General features: G+C 39.3%; 1 protein-coding gene across 1 annotated transcript in view; it reads left to right on the forward strand.

Annotated features, from left to right (window-relative positions):
- Positions 1–17,500, forward strand: part of LOC137982582 (collagen alpha-5(IV) chain-like) — an 86,519-nt gene that overhangs the window by 32,664 nt on the left and 36,355 nt on the right. The window contains exons 20-25 of the mRNA XM_068829697.1: positions 2,693–2,746; positions 9,121–9,177; positions 9,515–9,704; positions 11,866–12,042; positions 13,792–14,090; positions 14,978–15,193. Coding sequence (XP_068685798.1) covers positions 2,693–2,746; positions 9,121–9,177; positions 9,515–9,704; positions 11,866–12,042; positions 13,792–14,090; positions 14,978–15,193 — 993 coding nt within the window. The remainder of the gene's footprint in view (positions 1–2,692; positions 2,747–9,120; positions 9,178–9,514; positions 9,705–11,865; positions 12,043–13,791; positions 14,091–14,977; positions 15,194–17,500) is intronic.

Below are 17,500 nucleotides of genomic sequence, written 5' to 3' on the forward strand. Positions count from 1 at the left end.
CAAACTGAACAGTCCTTGCATGAGAATACATACTCACATAGATGCTTATGAGACTTCAGAAGATGGCTACAGGCTTTTTATGGCAAAACTTGATGACATATGTGTTTGTTAGCTTTCAGCCGCCATATTTGCGCTTATCCATGCATGCAAAGCCTTATAAATTTGATTTGGAGTAAAACGTTTCTTTGAATATCTCCCGCACAAAACATCGCACAGACCTGAACCTTTGTGAGACTCTTTCAATATTCATCTTCTTTTATCTCGCTGATTTTTGACTTTATTTGTTGAACGGTGTTGATGATGGTGTGACAGTGAAAACTGGCAAGAGGTGACGAGAAGACGAGAAGTGTCTACAATTTTAACAGAGAGGGTCTCCATACCAAATAATATAATTTTGACTAATAACTTGAGTTTGGAACATCGCACAGCCCTGAAATTCGGAGTGGTTCTTTAGTTACATTACTCTGATACCATGTGTCAATTTCTTGACTCAATTTATTGAATGGTAAGCGATTTTAATTTTCAATGCGATGAAATACAAATGTTGACAAAAATGTTCGGAAAATCATGTTACAAGTGCTGGCAAATTTTGGGGAATAATGTTGTTCGATTTTCTCGTAGAAATTTATGCGCTGTTCGCTGCCTCGGATTCTAGGAAAAATTTCTCGTACTATGTTAACTTTGGATTTAAGTGTATTTTGAGCAGTTAGTCGCCCCATTTGGCACGCTTAAATAAAAACATACTATTATAATAAATATTGTAAGCGAGTTGCCGTGATTTTCCAAGTTGCCCCAAAGATTAATGCTCATAATTCATTTATGCTTGGTGATCTCGAAAAGAGGTTTGGATCACTGCTCGTCCTTGCCAGAAAATGCTCAGCACTCACATGCTCGCAAAATCCATTTGCCAGCTTGCATGTTTCTTCACTTGAGTTAAGTCAAATTTACAGTAGACAAAAATTAATGATCATCAAAGGGTTCACGTCAATGTTTCTTTGACACTCGAAATCTACCAGAAATCCAAACCCAAGGTATTGATAATGAAATTAAATAATTTTGAGGAGGACTTTTTTTCCACGGTGTGAATTTTTTCATTGCCCAGCGTGAACTAGTTCATGGTGGTATGATACATTTTCACGCCGAGTTCACGCTTTTTTAAAGGAATTTCACGGTATTTCAGCTTGCTCTATATAATTTCACGGTTGTCTGCCGTGAAATCGGCATCATCGTGAAATTTTCATAAGCCCCCTTTTCGCGTGAAGGGTCACAAATAGTGTCTGGGTTCTTAACTTACCCCAAGCTTGAGAGAGTTATGAACATGAAATTATCTTCAAGTGGTGAGAGTACAGTTGTCAAAGCAATAACAGCACTTTCTCCTCGACTTCTTAAAGTCCTACAGTGTTGTATGGTTTCAGTGGAATTGAAGCTACATCCTCCCTGTGAGCCAATCTCTGCCTAGTTAATGTAACTGGGCTAGCTAATCAGGAGGACTTTTTAAGCTTGTAAAAAGGTGACAACTTCCCAAATTATCTCCTTTCCTAGTTTATTCCTGTCTGACAGTGCAAGTGGAAAATACAGTACATGTAAATGTGAAAACTGAAAGAAAATGAAAATGTTTCAATCAATCTTGATGTACCAAATGAGTTGAAATAGATTTTTGTAAGGTTACGAGAATGGAAGGTTTGCTCCTTCGCTACTACAGTTAGTGCAGCCTTCTCAAAACTGGCTGGTTGACGGCTCAATGAGACACCTCCTCAGAAAGTTTGACCGTCTCCTTCCAGTCAGAAAATGTCTTATTTTTATTACAACGAGGTGAGAAAGAAAAAAACAGACAGCACAATTTTAGGTCTAAAGTAAAGTCACTGGAGATGATATGACATACAATTGTTTGACATACAAATTCGCGTCCGCAATACTTTTTTGGGTCGTGCATGTGAAATGTTTATTTAACCAACATTCTGAACATTCTAGTATTTCTTATCAGACACCATGCAACCGCATGTCAATTCCACATGCGAAATTTCGTCACTTTAAATCCCTGAGATTGCACTAAATTGCATCTGTGAATGTCTAAATTTCAAAATTTTCCTAGGCTAACATGCCTAGCTTGCACCCTTTGGGAACTCGCTTGGGTGCCTTTGGCACCAAAACCGTCCTCATAACCTGCTCCCCAAAAACAACCAATAGTACTCACTTGAAACAGTACTTTTGGGGTAGTCAGTGTTTTTGGGTCACCCCTGAATCAGTGTATTCAGCACAAACTGAGTTCTCAGTTGAAGTGATCACATCATTTTCTCCTTAACCCATTGACTCCCGGAGGGTTCCCCATTGAACAGTAAAATTGTCTGGTGTTAGACAGAGTAAAATATTAAGTATGGCCAGTTCATTCCAGCTTGGGAGTGAAAGGATTAATTTTGAGTGATTATTGGGGAAATCCAGTGATTAATCCAGGATTTTGTTGTAAGTACAATAATTATTATTATAGTAATGGTGGACCTTTAAATTTAAAAAATCCATTAAAGCCATTTTCAACTGTCAGTTTCTTCAAATCATGACTTCAGGTTTAAACTTCCAGAGACCAAAATAATAAAGGAAAAGAAAAGATATTTTCATCATGGTAGCACTGTTCTGAATAATACTTATCACCCTAATCCAATCCAATTGACCAAATATTGTTATTTGATCGTGCTAGGGTGACACTGGTTCACAAGGTGATAAGGGTGAAACTGGCCCTGATGGTCCAACAGTAAGTGGAAGCTTAATTAATTATTTCCTGTATTGTTAAGTTTTAGATGGCTTTTATGAAAGTATTGAAGATTCTTGGTGCATTCTCACCCAGTAGATCTAAAGAGTGCTACAATAAGCCTGTTTTTTGTTTTTTTACACTTCAGTGGTGTGTAGTAATAATGATGATTGTGATGATGATGATGATGATAATATTAATTTAATAATACTATATAACTCTTACTGACCAAGATGAAAGTTCCGTTGATTTATGTAATGTACAGTATGGACAGAGAAAACAAGGAGGTAATAATGCCACAAAATGATGATTGGCATGCGTAATAATAGTTGCTTACAAGACTCAAACATTAAGTTTCACAAGTTGATATCACATAAACAATATGAATGCAGCGTCAAAATTTCAAATTTAGTGAGCTGTACTGTATAATATGTCCCACTTAAGTGCACTGAATTAGCTAGTATCAATTGTATAGCTCATTTTCCACATTTGATATACTCAAATGCAGTTTACAGCAATGATACCGTACTTATTCAGCTATAAGCCGAGCGATTTTTACACAAATCCTCACTCAATTTGGGCAAATTTGAAGCCGTAGAAGGGGTCTCGGCTTATAGCCGAGTATTTTTGATAAGAAGAATTTTCTCAGCAAATTAAAACAGTAACAAATGAACGTGTATTCACTTACAAGCCGAACTAAATTAGTTGTAAAATGAAGAGAAGTTGTTGTTTCGATGTTGTTGGTGTAATATGGACTTTTATTACTTGGTGGCTCGTAAAGCTAAAACGAGCCGTTCGTGTTGTTGTGTGATCGCGATCGATCTTATTGCTCGTCTTCTTCCTCACTGCCTGTCTCGAATTCGTCGTCCATTTCCTCGTCTTCACTTTTTTTTTTCTTCTGGAATATTCTCGTCGAAGACTGCATCGTCTTCTGTGCCGTCGAGTGCGTTATAGAGGTGCCACAAGTCCCCTCACCATCTCGGGAATATCGCGCCAAGCCTGCTTTACCCATCAAAGGAACGAGGAGCCTGGGAACGAGATTGCACCATCACAGATCGTGTAAACAAACTTGTCACATGACACCATAGCAAACTTGAGACAAAAACGCAAGTGGATTTCTTCTTGTAGCGACATTTTCCAAGCAAAAAACCCGTATGCATTAAAGGGAAACTCTTACCTTGAATTCTTTGCTCTGAAAACCCGTTGAACAGATTTGCCTTATCTTTCCTCCAGCGACGGAACCATGGACTCGCTGATGCCGTATTCTCCGCGATCTCGGAGTTATTTTCTACAGCTTCTGCTTCGGCGACTATTTTAAGTTGAAAGGCGAGGTTGTAAGGTTTCCAGTTGGATAACTTTTTATAAAACGCTTCGCTTGTACGAAGACACGTTTCCTGTGAGGTCAGAAATTATCTTTCGTGTTCATTTGATTGCTTTGAGTATAATTTTTCAGTCAATGTCAATTTGTATTTTAAATTACGAAAATTCCATAGTCGATAATACACATCAAGACCTAAAATGGGTCTCGGCTTATAGCCGAGTATTATGCATTTACAATTCGTGGCAATCAAGTTGATTTTTTCCGTAAGAAGTTTGGGGTCTCGGCTTATAGCCGAGCTCGGCTTGTAGCCGAATAAGTACGGTAATATCATAATAATTTATTATTTTAAAATAAACAAAACATGGTTGCATGAAAACCCCCACAATCAGACACCAAGCATTTCCTTTTTTTCCTTATGGGAGTGGCATATTAGAATTCAGGAGCTCTGAAGACAGGTCCTGCCAGTGGTCAGAGAAGGATTTGAACCTTGCAAACCCTGCATACAAAATAATATCTCCATATCTGCTCCAAGAGCTTCACAAGATTGAGAAGTAGTTGTTACTAATAATGATATCTTGCAAAAAATAGGACTTCAGTTAAGAATTAAAAAGGCTCAAGTGATAGACAAGCAGAGAGTTCTAGAGAGCAAATAGGGGGTTATCAAATCTTTAAAATAGATAAGGAACCAACCCCTGAACCACGCTGCAGCAACTGCATTCCCAGGGTCTTTCAACTCCCCACCCCAGGGGCAGCTAGGGACGGAAGACCCTGGTTCAGGCTGGTCATGTGTCTTAGTGACAAATTTTCTGCGTTGGGAGGGGTCTCCACTTTTCCGAATATTGTCGCCACTGGAGAGCCAAAACGAAGCATTGGCTGAAGCTTGCGTAGATCAATCACCATGTTTCTTCAGCAATCTTCGTAGCCTGTGTATCTGGCAGTATTGTTGGTGCAAGAGACAAATTAACCAGCAGCAAAGCCTCACAGAGAATGTGGAGGGGTGCTATGAAATACCGCCTGCCCGAAAACTAGGGTTTTTTTGAATATCTTGGTCACTGACAGAAATTTGTGATTGGCTGATAACAAGAACATGTCAATCAAATGATACTTGAGAGCTTTGTCAAGGAAAATCAATAACATATGTCGACCATCAAAGAAAGTATATCAAGAGCTCTTGTTTATCTAAACATAAAATAAGAATGGGAAATTTTGCTCAATTAAGAAAGAGTAGGAGACTGCTGCAAAGGAGTTGCTTTCTGGCAAAGATGTTATGGGTATTCTACGCACTGGTTTTGGTAAAAACTTGACATACACGATGTTCACTTTGGTGAAAGAATATAAAAAACGTTCCTTGTGATAGTCTCGCAGATACTGTGGTCAACAGTGCAAGGTAAATTTCTCCTTCAATTTTTGCTCTGGTGAATCTGAAGTGATACAGGCACCTTAGAGGGACAATATCCATAATGGACACCACATCTTAGCTTCATGAACAAAACAGAATCAGAGGCAAATTAAGGGTCTTCAAGCTTGCTTCGCACATTCAGGTTCTGTAAGACTAAGTTGGGAACAGTTTTCCAATTCTGAGTGAACACATCAATGTGGGAACTTGGATTAACAATCAGAACTTTAACTGGAGTAGTTTAATAGACCTCTTTACAGTTGTGTGCTTAGTTACCTGGCCTTTAAATGAAAGTGAGGCTGGTGTTGACCCTGTTATGAAACAGACCTCCCTCCATTTCTTATGTTCATGATGTTGTTGTCATGCTAATTAGTAAGATTTTGCATAAGAAAGGCAGTGAGGTTTCTATCAAAACAAGGTCAACTCCAGCCTCACTTTCATTCATAGGCCAGGTAACTAAGCACGCAACTGTAAAATGGACTATTGAATACCAAATCGACATTTCGCTAGAGAGAGCTATTGGAATGTAAATCTAAAGCCAAACAGGTACATGTAAAGTGCTTGGAAGCGTTTATTTTGGTAGAGACATGATTGCTGTTTTGCCTGTGGGGTACAGAAAATCAATAATTTTTCACCTATTGCCAGTGCTGCTCTTTGGTAAATTTTCCCCCTCTATAGTCAGCTTGGGAACAACAAATTTCTGACTCGGCAGCCCATCTCTCTGGTAGGTTTTTTTTTTCTTTTGTCCTCTCCCTCTTTTGGGAGACATGTGACCAGCCTGAACCAGGGTCTTTCTTCCCTCGCTCCCTCTGGGGTGGGTAGATTAAAGACCCTGAGAACACGCTGCAGGGTCACAAAAGTATGTGCTTCCTTCTTTTACATGCTTTGACACTGTCTGGCATCTTTGGGGAGTTCAAGAAGTGACAATAGTGTTGACAATGAAACATCACTTCAAAATATCATTTTACATTAAGGGCCCACTGACATATTTTTTGGGGAGCGTTGCTAAGGATGTAATGGTTAAGTAATTGGAGAGAATGGTCAGTTTCCAACTTTTGTAAGCCAATGACCCTAAATATGACGTGATCATACCACGCCCATGGTCACGTGACCAATAAAAGAAAACTCTAAATTTGTCTCTGTGCTACGCAAATTTATATGGGTATTTAATGGATGGTTTGATAATTTGTATTCGTTTTTGCATCCAGCCAAGCATGGTTTTCTTTTTATTTTGAAAAGTGTTCTTTTTAAAGACATAAACGATACTGAAATACCCATAACTTTTTCAAAAAAGACGATTTTAAAAAATCAATGCTTAGCTATATTCTGTATTTGGGGGTGAAACGTGCCATGTAAAAAAAAATTAATTCAATTTAAAACCGCCGGAAATTTAGCTTTTTTCTCAAATCAGAAGTCAGTTCGTTTACGCATGCGCAGTTGATCTGAGAATGAGCGCGAGGAAGGGCGAGGAAAAACCTTCGATGGAAACAACAGTTTGTGCGGTGACTTTTGCTTGTGCAGCCCATGATATGATGACGTCAGTTACCGGAAGTAACATTTCACTTCCTTAGCAACACACGAAAAATCCGTCTGTGGGACCTTAACAGGGTTTGTAGAAAATGAAGACCTGGGAAACAAAGACCGAAGACCCCCAGAAAAAAAATTAATAACATACCAAACAGCAAATAACAAAACACATCATTGATGTTATTTAAAACAAATCTCTTGTGAATTACGGTAGGGTCTTCGTTTTCCACAGACATGGGCCGGTATGTGGAAAGGACGAGCTGAGAATAGCCAAACACAACATCCCTTTTGTTTTCTGTGGCCGACGAGTCATTTCAGGCAAATTAGTGCATGGTCTTCGTTTTCCACACACCCAGGCTATTATGCAGAAAATGGAGACCAAATACAAAGACCACCACAAAAATATAAAATAATGAATGGAGAGTAGCCAAACATGTCAACGTCACTGTTGTTTGAAGTTTCAGGCAAATTATCGCAGCTCACACACGAGGGTAGATGTGCACTGGCACGGAAGCTGGAATAAACCTGATTTTTTGGTTGGAAAACGGGATTTGATCTCTGGGAACTGGGATTTTTTTACTGGGAATACATGTAGGAGTCCTTTGTTCTAATGGGATTTGCATTATCAGAGGTTATGAGGTATTAGTTCTGCTCAAAATTCCTGATATCAAGTATTTCATGCAGTCTTCTTGCATTCCTGGTCACTGCCATGTGAGAGTGACGACAGATTGCTCACCTCGGATCAATGTAAAAAAATGATAAGGCCTTGAGAAATCACCCTAGCCCCAATTTTTAAGCTAACCTTGGAGAAACTGGCACAAAAGTTGAATAGTTTTGGCTTACAGACCGTTTTTTGCTCAATCCGAGATGAGAGATCCGAGTTCATCCGGTCCGACTTTTGTACCGGCCCATTGAAGTCTCCAGTGAGGATACTTATGTTAGAAGTGATGATGGTGACAGTGACTCTGAAGGTGACATAAAGGAACAGGAGACTGCACCATTCAGAATGCTTTTATGTGCCAGGTGATATTAGGCCGTTTTGGCACTTGGGTGAGCAATCCCATGCAGCTAAAAATTATAGGAACCCACAAATTATACCTCCCATTGTATTTATTGCCTCCATTCTCCAGTAATCCTATGTTTCATTTTGAGAATTATCATTAACTGCTTCATACAACATATTGATGCTCTAAAATTATATTTTCCCTATCATAACTCTGGTTTGGATTTTAATGGCTGCAACTGGGATGTAAGAAAACTTGCCACTGGGACTGGGAAATGGGATTGCCCCCCCCCCCCCCCCCCCCCCCTTCGTGACCCTCTGTGTATGAGCTGTGGTAATTTGCCTGAAATGACTCCTCTGCCGCTTTGAAAAAAAAAAAAAAAAACAGTGCTGCTGCGTGCTTGTGGGGGTCTTTGTTCTTGGTCTCCATATTCGACATACTGGCCTGGATGTGCGGTAATTCACCCAAAATGACTCATGGGCCACTTCAAACAACAGGGATTTTGTGTTTGTCTATTCTCCGTTCAGCATTTTATATTTTTGTTGGGGTCTTTGTTTTTGGTCTTTCTTTTCCACATACGGGCCTGGGTGTGTGGAAAGCGAAGACCCTACTTGTAATTTACAACGAGATAGGTTACCATTGTGTTAAATAACATAAATGATGTGTTTTGTTTTTTGCTCTTTTGTATGTTATTTTTTTCTTGTGGTCTTCAGGCTTCGTTTTCTGCACACCCTTGTATTAACTTGGGTATTTCACAGTAATTGTAAAAACCCAAATTAATTGTTATTCCACCTTGTTTGCATTGTGCAGTATGGGTAACATATCTTATAACTGTATTTATTTGTTATATACCTTATTCCAAAATGGCCGCCATTTTAGTGTTCTTTTGTTTCCATGCAAAATGGCCCTTATGGCCACATTCAAGGTTTATTCTATTGAATTTTACGTTTGAAAGGAAGGCCATAAGGGCCCATTTGTATGGAAACAATAGAATACTAAAATGGTGGCCATTTTGGAATAAAGTGTATTACAAGGAGGTGAAGCAATGGTAAAAAGGTAACCTTATTATATTGGTAACTGAAATATGACTTGTTGTATTAGTCATGAAATTTGTTTGGTTGTGTTGCAGGGATTGAAAGGTGATGTTGGCCCTAAAGGTGTGCAAGGCCTTGGTGGAGCAAGAGGAGTAAGTCTTGGTCAAGGAGCCCCAGTTTTCTTGTCCTTAGTATATCACCTCCAGTTTACTTTACCATAGACAACATGATTGGGCCCTTTTTTGAAAGAATGCTCAAGGCTTCTTTTCAAAGCTAGTGTCTGTTTTGGTAAATTTGCTTTACTTCAAGGCAAATAAGAACAGATCGAGTTGCATGGAAACGATTCAACTTGACGCTTTTGAGAATAGGTTGAGGTGAACTGGAAAATGGCCTCTTGATGTTGTTAAGTCCTATTATAGCAAACTATCAAGTGATTATCATTGTTCCTAGAATATATTTATGGCTTCTGTACGTGCTTTTGTTTATCAGGTTGGGGTACCTGGAAATACAGGTGACAAAGGACAAAAAGGAATTGCTGGAATCCCTGGTGATAGAGGAGAAAGGGGTGACGAGGGTGAAGCAGGACCTCCTGGTGATCCAGGACCTTCTGTCTTTGGACCACAGGGAGACAAGGGTGCTGTTGGATCAACAGGTGCAGATGGACCCCCTGGGGATCCAGGTAAGATACAATAGAGCATGTTAGTCCTTACGTATAGCAGTGCTGGTGTTAGGTAAGATAGTGTGACTTTACCCACATGTATGTGGTTGCAAGCACTGTCTCAGCTGCAATAGAGAGCTTAAGCACAGGACGTTTTTTGTCAACACAGACGCCAAGTAGCCGAGATGAAATTGGGTTGAGACTGGTGTCTGTGACTTAACTTGTTTGCATTAAGCATGTCACGTCAGTGTAATTCTTTGTCTTAACCCTAATCATGACTTCTTTAAGAAAGGCAAGAGATATGCCTTTTCAGAGCTACGATCAAATATTGATTTCAGATAATGAACTTACAGTTTTGTTTTATTGGAAGAGAACACAGCTAGAAATTCTCAATCAAGTTACGATCAACAGGGCTCGAAATTGAAAAAAATTCCAAGTCGCCTTTTGGTGACTACCAAAAGAAAAAATGGTCGCCAAATGCAAAAATGGAACCGCCAGTTAGTACAAGAACAGAAACTCAGATTAGAGAATTAGCATTGCTCTTCGGCTTCTGGTTGATTGTGGCTGCGGTTGTGGAACAGACTGAAATACTCGATCTTGAATGACTTAAAACATGAAAACACGAAAGAAAAAACTCCTGAGCACTTCTGCGTGACAATCTTACCTTGAGCAGTAAGTGAACAAAGTAATAAGAACATTTCAGGGTTACTTTGGCCAGGTACAACTGCATCTGTCACATCGCATGCGAGAAATCGTATGATGCGAAGGCATAAAAAATTAATCAAACATGGCAGATAGCCATTTAGTACCAGACCTCCTCCTGTCAACTTAAATCCGTTGATTGGATTATGCTGATGTCTTAGAACATGTTTTCGCACGAAAAATTCATTATTCTTGGATGGACGCTGGGATTCCAGGATTTTTTGCTTCTTGTTTGCATTCTCACAATGATCTTGCTTCCTGGTATTTTCTAGACTGCAGCAAATTACGAAAATCGCTCAGTGTATCCTTCCCTTGTGATAAATAATTCATGACCTTCGGTGTAGACTCGTCTCACTCGGAGGTCGCAATTCAAGTTTGCATTTCCTTTTGCAGAAAAGCAGAAACAAGACTATAAGGAAATTGTTTCCCACCTTAAGTGTTTTATTTATCAGAGAAACATAGTTGTCAAGTGTGGCGACTAAACTCGAATTTTTAGTTGCCAAGTTAAAAGTTTTAGTCGCATTGGCAATCGTATCGGTGGCAATTTCAAGCCCTGATCAATAATCCTGAAATGATCCTGAATGTAAAGCAAAGTTCAAATCTACCAGTGTTAGCTGATTTGTCCAATCCAATTGGAAAGGAAAGCAAATGACAAATAAAAATGAAGCGTTCCAAAAAGAAATTAAATTTGACCATCATTAAAATTTTTACAAAATACAACATGGTCATTCTGGAAACGTTGTCTTAGCATTGCCAGCGCATTAAAATTTAAGACCACAGAGAAAAAACACAAGCACATACTAAAGGATATATCAAGGAAAACAAATATTTTTCAAGAGAGACTTACTCTAGGTTTTTGGCGAGACTGAGTCTCGATGTCTGCAGCACTGTTGTTCATCAGCTGGTAGAACTGACAAAGAAGAGTTTCTTTCATAAATGATAGGAATTAGATTGCCCAGCATTAGCAGGAAAACAACAAAAATCAATTAAAAAACAGAGTTATTCCACCTAAAATGAACTACCTTCTCACGTTTTTGTTTTTCACCACAGACACCAAATAGCCTTTTTTGAGGTTTGTGACTTGACATCTGTGATGCGTGATGTCACTTTCTTTGCAAAATCACTGCCGGTCGCTGTCCGTGAAAACGTCGCGTGTTTAAGTTCTCTAATTTTGTATTTGAACTGAGCCTATTGCACATGATGCAACTTTTCTCTTTCAGAAAAATCAAGCTGTTGATACAAAGTTGTAGTAAATTACAAAACATTTGATCTGAAACATTGTAACGAGAGAAAAATCATCCCTTTAGATGTAGAAACTTGCAGTTAAGAAACCTGACAAAAACTATCCAAGTAGGTATAGAGAAATCCAACATCACAGTAGATGGGGCCCAACACTATTCTAGAAACTGGGCTTGGAGCTTGTTGATTAAAAGTTTGTTGTATACCAATGTTTTGTTTCATATGCCTTATTTCCCTTCAGGATTTGAGGGTATGCAAGGCCCTTTGGGACCCAAAGGAGCGGAAGGACCCAACGGGGAAAAAGGAGAGCAGGGAGAGGTGGGTGTGGAATTGAAAGGGAGAGAAGGGATGGCTGGATCCAAGGGACAGAAAGGAATCAAGGGAATGCAAGGAGAGCTTGGCCCTCAGGGCCCTCCAGGTAACAAAAAAAAATATCATTGTTTTGCCACATGGCTGATGTTGAAGAGAATAAATTACAATACAAGGTTACGATATACAAGTTTTAAGATAAAGCAAAATGATAAGGAAACTGAAACAAGACCTACTGTAACAGTGAAATAAGGTTTCCTCAGTCACAGAGCATAAGAGGGATTGATCTTCCGATAAATAATCTTAGTATAAATACACAAGTGATTATACAAAATCGCGCGCTCTCATTGGCTCGCTATCTCGGATTATCAGCCGATAATTATTTACCCCCCCCCACCCCCATTAATTTTAAGTGATTTATTGGCTATACTTTATGTCACGCGGTGTAAACTCACAGGACAGTTATCAATATCACACAATAACTTCTGTCTGCATTGATATTTGTCTTGCCATCATAACTGTTGAAAAGAAACAAAGCCAGTGGAAAAAAGGCAATTTCAACTTTTCGTCTTTATTATTGTACATGGAAGAAAAACAAATTGGGTTTGTAGAGTCACATGATACTGACATTAAAAAGCTGGTCGCAAATCCTGTTCTAGAGAGTAAAAAATAGTCAACATCTTTTAAGGTGAAGACAGTTACGAGGAGACTTTCTTATGTATTCCTACTGTATGCAAACTGAGTCATTTTGTAAAATAGAGAATAAATACTCTGTTTGCTAACTGTAAAATAAACCAACCATTCATCCCATGTGAGGAATAGTCCACCTTCGACGTGAATCCTTTAAGTGCTCCAGACTTTGCACACTCTGAGTTTCATGGTTGTAATTTCTTTTTTAGCCCTTGCAATAACAATTAAAATGATTTGATTTTTTTCCTGAGACCAACACACTCTGTTTTGCTAGTCAAGTTTTGAATAATGCAGTTACAAAACATGAACCAGTTTAAGCTTAAAGTGCCTTTAAGTTTGCTTTGCAAAAGTTTGTTTCACATGACACCTTCTCAGGTTTTTGTCCAATCACTGTAGAAAAAAAATTTAATTAACACAATCAACTGTACTTACATCAATTGCGTATATTCGCCATCACAAAAAAACAAATAAACCCCTTCCTGGCTTGCTGGTGTGTCAACTGAGAGAGTGCCCTCAAAATTTCATGTTTTCCCTCAAAGCTTTGCTTCTCAGCCAAATATTCATTTCTGAGCCAACATATCAGCTGCCTGAAGGGGTTTATATACTAAGGTCACGTTCTATTGGGATAAACCGTTTTTAGTTGGTTGGGTTGTTTGGATTTTTTCGTGTTCTATTCGGAAAAAAACCGTTTATTTGGTTGATCAACTTTTTCAAACTTGGTTGAATCGGTTGAAAAAGCATGGGCAGCGAACGCTGTCATTTATGCGGGCCATTTAAAGTCGGCAGCAGGCTCCTGCCATGTTGCTTTCCCTCAACATGTCAATGCTGAGAAGTCTGGTAATAACTATTCCCAGGAGTTACCGCGTTTCAACCGAAAACGGTTGGAAAAGTGTGTTATTGGGAAACCTCAACCGCTTCAACCTTAACCGGTTGCAGTTGAAAAAGTTGATCCCAATAGAACACGACCTAAGTGTACGCATAGCCAGTCTATAATACAAACTAGTCTTCACATACATGTACATGTTCTTTTGAGGGCCTGGATGTGTAAGTAATGTTATTTTTAATCAAGTTTCGCACCATTAATTTTATGCAAAGGGTGTGTGGATTGCCCACTGCAGCATCTAAAAAAATGTGTGTTGTCCTAAAATGTGACTTGGCTCTTCTGTAGCAATGCCACTCTTCTGTGCAGAAGATGGTGAATGCCCAGAGAAACAACCTGGGCCTCCGGGTCCACCTGGAGAACCTGGTCTGCAAGGTCCACAAGGTAACGCAGGGCAGAAAGGTGCAAAGGGAGATAAGGATGTTTGCCCCATGTGTCCTCCTGGGCAAAAGGGTCCTAAAGGGAATCGAGGAATTCCTGGACCACCTGGTAGCAATGGTACACAAGGAGCAGATGGAATTAAGGGTGCCCAAGGTCCTACTGGGGAAACTGGAGTTCCTGGGGTTGATGGTGAACCAGGAGAGAAGGTAACATACAACAATAATTTATCATTGTTCTGGTAGGAATTAAAGTTGTGGTTCACATGGAGTTACGTTTTACTTCTAAACCGTCTAAACTTTATACAAAACTTTTCCCTTTTACATGTGTAAGTTGAAAATTATTTCCATTTTATCAATGTACAAAATTAACAATCCATAATACACACAGGGTTGTGTAGCTGTGCCATGAGTAGTATTCATATTATTATAGGGTTTTTTTCTCGCAAGTCACTACTATTTAGGTGCAAAGCATTACAAAAAATTAATGTCAGTAGCAAACCATAGTTTGCTTTGTAAAAGATAGATACCTTTGTAAACGGAAGGTTGCTTTGTAAAATAAATACTAAAGTGAATGCACTACTGTTTGAGTGATTTTTAAAAGCCAATCATTGACATCCCTGGTCCACAGTTACAATTGATTATTTGGCCCTTTCAGCAGTCAGTGGGCATCAGTGTTTTTAATCTAATCAACCTCACATGATTTTCAATGTTTGTATGTACCTAGTCACCATCTGGTTGAGAACATGGATAATAGATGGAAAAAAAAACTTGGAGCATCTATTAATAAGAAGCTGCCAACAGTTCAAGTGTCATTTTGTATTAAAACTGTGTTCCAGGATTCTTTCATTTAAACACGGCCTAAATTCCAGTCTATTAGGTAATGGGCCATTTCCGAGTTGCTGTTTGTCTCTGTTTCGAAGTGAGTCTTGGTGCTCAACTATTGTAAGGGAAATGAGTTTGACTTCCAATGCATTTGAATGGTCGTGCACCAGGACTTGCTTTGAAACTGAGGCATGCAGCAACTCGGAAATGGGCTATTAATATTCAAAACTGTCATATATTTGCAGTGTTGATGGTGGTTTGTATTCCTGCAGGGTGCTAAGGGCCTGCAAGGGCCACAGGGGCTAGAGGGAGAGAAAGGGGAAAGGCCTATTGGTCCAAGAGAAGAATTGGCTGGAACACCTGGTCCCCAAGGAGACCAAGGTGAAAATGGATCTAAGGGAAAGCCTGGTTCACTTGGTACAAATGGGATGCGTGGACAAGATGGACCTCAAGGAGAAGAAGGTCCCCCTGGCCTTGATGGATTGAAGGTAACAAAAACAGACAGTAGCCTTCTAAGCATGGAGAAATTCAATTTTTTTTGCGTAACCAAATTCATTGTTTGGGCTAAACAAGGTTGAGGGAATGTAATTTAATTAAATTAAGTAGTCATATTTAGTTGTTTAACCCTTTAAGCCCTGAGTGGTTCCCCATTGACGAGTAAAATCATCTGGCGTTAGACAGAGTAAAATCTATAAGTGCCATTTGGCACTCTCAGGGCTGAAAGGGTTAATTAAAAGTATTTTAGTTAAAGCCTTCTTGTATTCATGCAAATTTTTTACATTATGTTTGCTGACCATATGCCATTTAAGCCTGCAGCTTTGGCTGCTCTCATGTATTTCTCAGAGTCTGATATGTAACAATAAAGGGATAACAATAAAAAAAATCGACCAGTGCTGATATATCATATACGTGTATCATACAATAGATATCATTCATGTATCTTTATTTACCCTTGGATTCTGGAGTAGCTTGGTTTAGCTAATATCTCTAACCATTTACCCTCCTAACCATGATTCACCACAGAAGACAGAGCACAACACTGGGAACTCCATGCCGTACTCTATGATGCGATAAGATTGCTTCTCCAACTGACTCCAAATGCAAGACTTAAAGGCCCACCTTCAACCAACAGGCATTGCGTCCCTCGGAACAATTTTCAGAACAATTTTCATATATGAAAATTCCACCCGAATCTGAGATTCATCCAATGAGATCACTGCGATGAGAAATACGAATTTCCATAACAAAAACAAACGGTCGAAAAGCCTGTCGGTTGAAGGTGGGCCTTTAACAACAGAAACTACAAAATTGACTTAACCCTTCCACTGGCCCCCATGGACAAGTAAAATCACTCTTACGCGGAAAAAGAAAGGAAAGAAACTTTATTTGAGTGTCTAGTCTTCTAGCACTGGAGCACTAATTGGGGACACTGTAAACTGAAATCAACAGTTAACACAAATCAAATCAAATCAAATGTTCGTTTTTGAGGACAGGGGAAAGCCACAATACCCAGAGAAAAACTTCTCAGTGCAGAGTAGAGAACCAACAAACTCAATCCACATATGACGCCAAATCTCAGAATCAAACCCGGGTCACATTGGTGGGAGGAGAGTGCTTCCACCACTGTGCCATCCCTGCATCCCTGACACTTAAACCCATTCCTCTTCCTTGTGCAGGGTTAAAGTGTATATCACTTTAAAAAAACCCATATCAGCTCAACAATATCTCTGCACTTGTCTGACACTAATTTTTTCGTTCACTTAAGTCACCAACATGGTAACAGTTTTGGCATTTTTCGATCAGGAAAAGGTTCAGTTACCAGCAAAAAAGAATAACTGAGCAACCTATGCTTCTATCAAAGAGTAAGATTAATCGTCTGGGTTTTCGGTTTCAGCACCGAAACTGCATTGCTTAAAATACACAATGACATCCTTATTGACATGGATCGCCAACACGTGATATTGCTGGTGCTACTTGACCTCAGCGCCGCTTTTGATACGGTGGAGCACTCGGTCCTTTTATCACTCCTAAGCAACAGTTTTGGGATAAGGGATACTGCACTGCGTTGGTTTAGGTCATACCTATCTGACCGATCCCAGCGCGTTTCACTCAATGGTAAAGTTTCTGACAAATTTCAATTAACACATGGTGTTCCTCAAGGGTCATGCTTGGGGCCGTTACTGTTCACACTATATGTAAGTAAACTCTTTGATATTATTAAAGGTCACTTGCCACATGTTCACACGTATGCTGACGATACGCAGCTATATCTAGCGTTTAAACCTGATTCTGCAGTAAACACTCTTGATGCTGTCAATGCAATAGAACTTTGTATTCGTGACTTAAGAACCTGGATGCTCCATGATAAACTCAAATTAAATGACAATGAAACTGAAATAATATTAATTGGAACTAGAAAACAGTTGGCAAAGGTGGGTGGGATCTCTCTCTGTGTTGGTGACTCTAAGGTTTTCCCAGTCAAATCAGCAAAGAACCTTGGCACATGGATAGACAGTAACCTTAATCTCAAGATCAATTTTAACAATACGTGCAAAGCTGCCTATTACCATCTGACGAATGTGCGATGTATTAGGAAATACTTAGATGACAAAGCATCACAAACACTGATACATGCTTTAGTAATCAGACGGATAGATTACTGTAATAGTATTTTATATGGTTTACCAGCCAGGGAATTAACTAAGCTCCAACGCCTTCAAAATTCGGCGGCAAGAATTATTTGTAATATCCCAAAGATGTGTCATATCACACCAGTTCTGCGAGAACTGCACTGG

Source organism: Montipora foliosa, chromosome 13, assembly GCF_036669935.1.
Source record: "Montipora foliosa isolate CH-2021 chromosome 13, ASM3666993v2, whole genome shotgun sequence".
In the NCBI taxonomy this organism is placed as follows: domain Eukaryota; kingdom Metazoa; phylum Cnidaria; class Anthozoa; order Scleractinia; family Acroporidae; genus Montipora; species Montipora foliosa.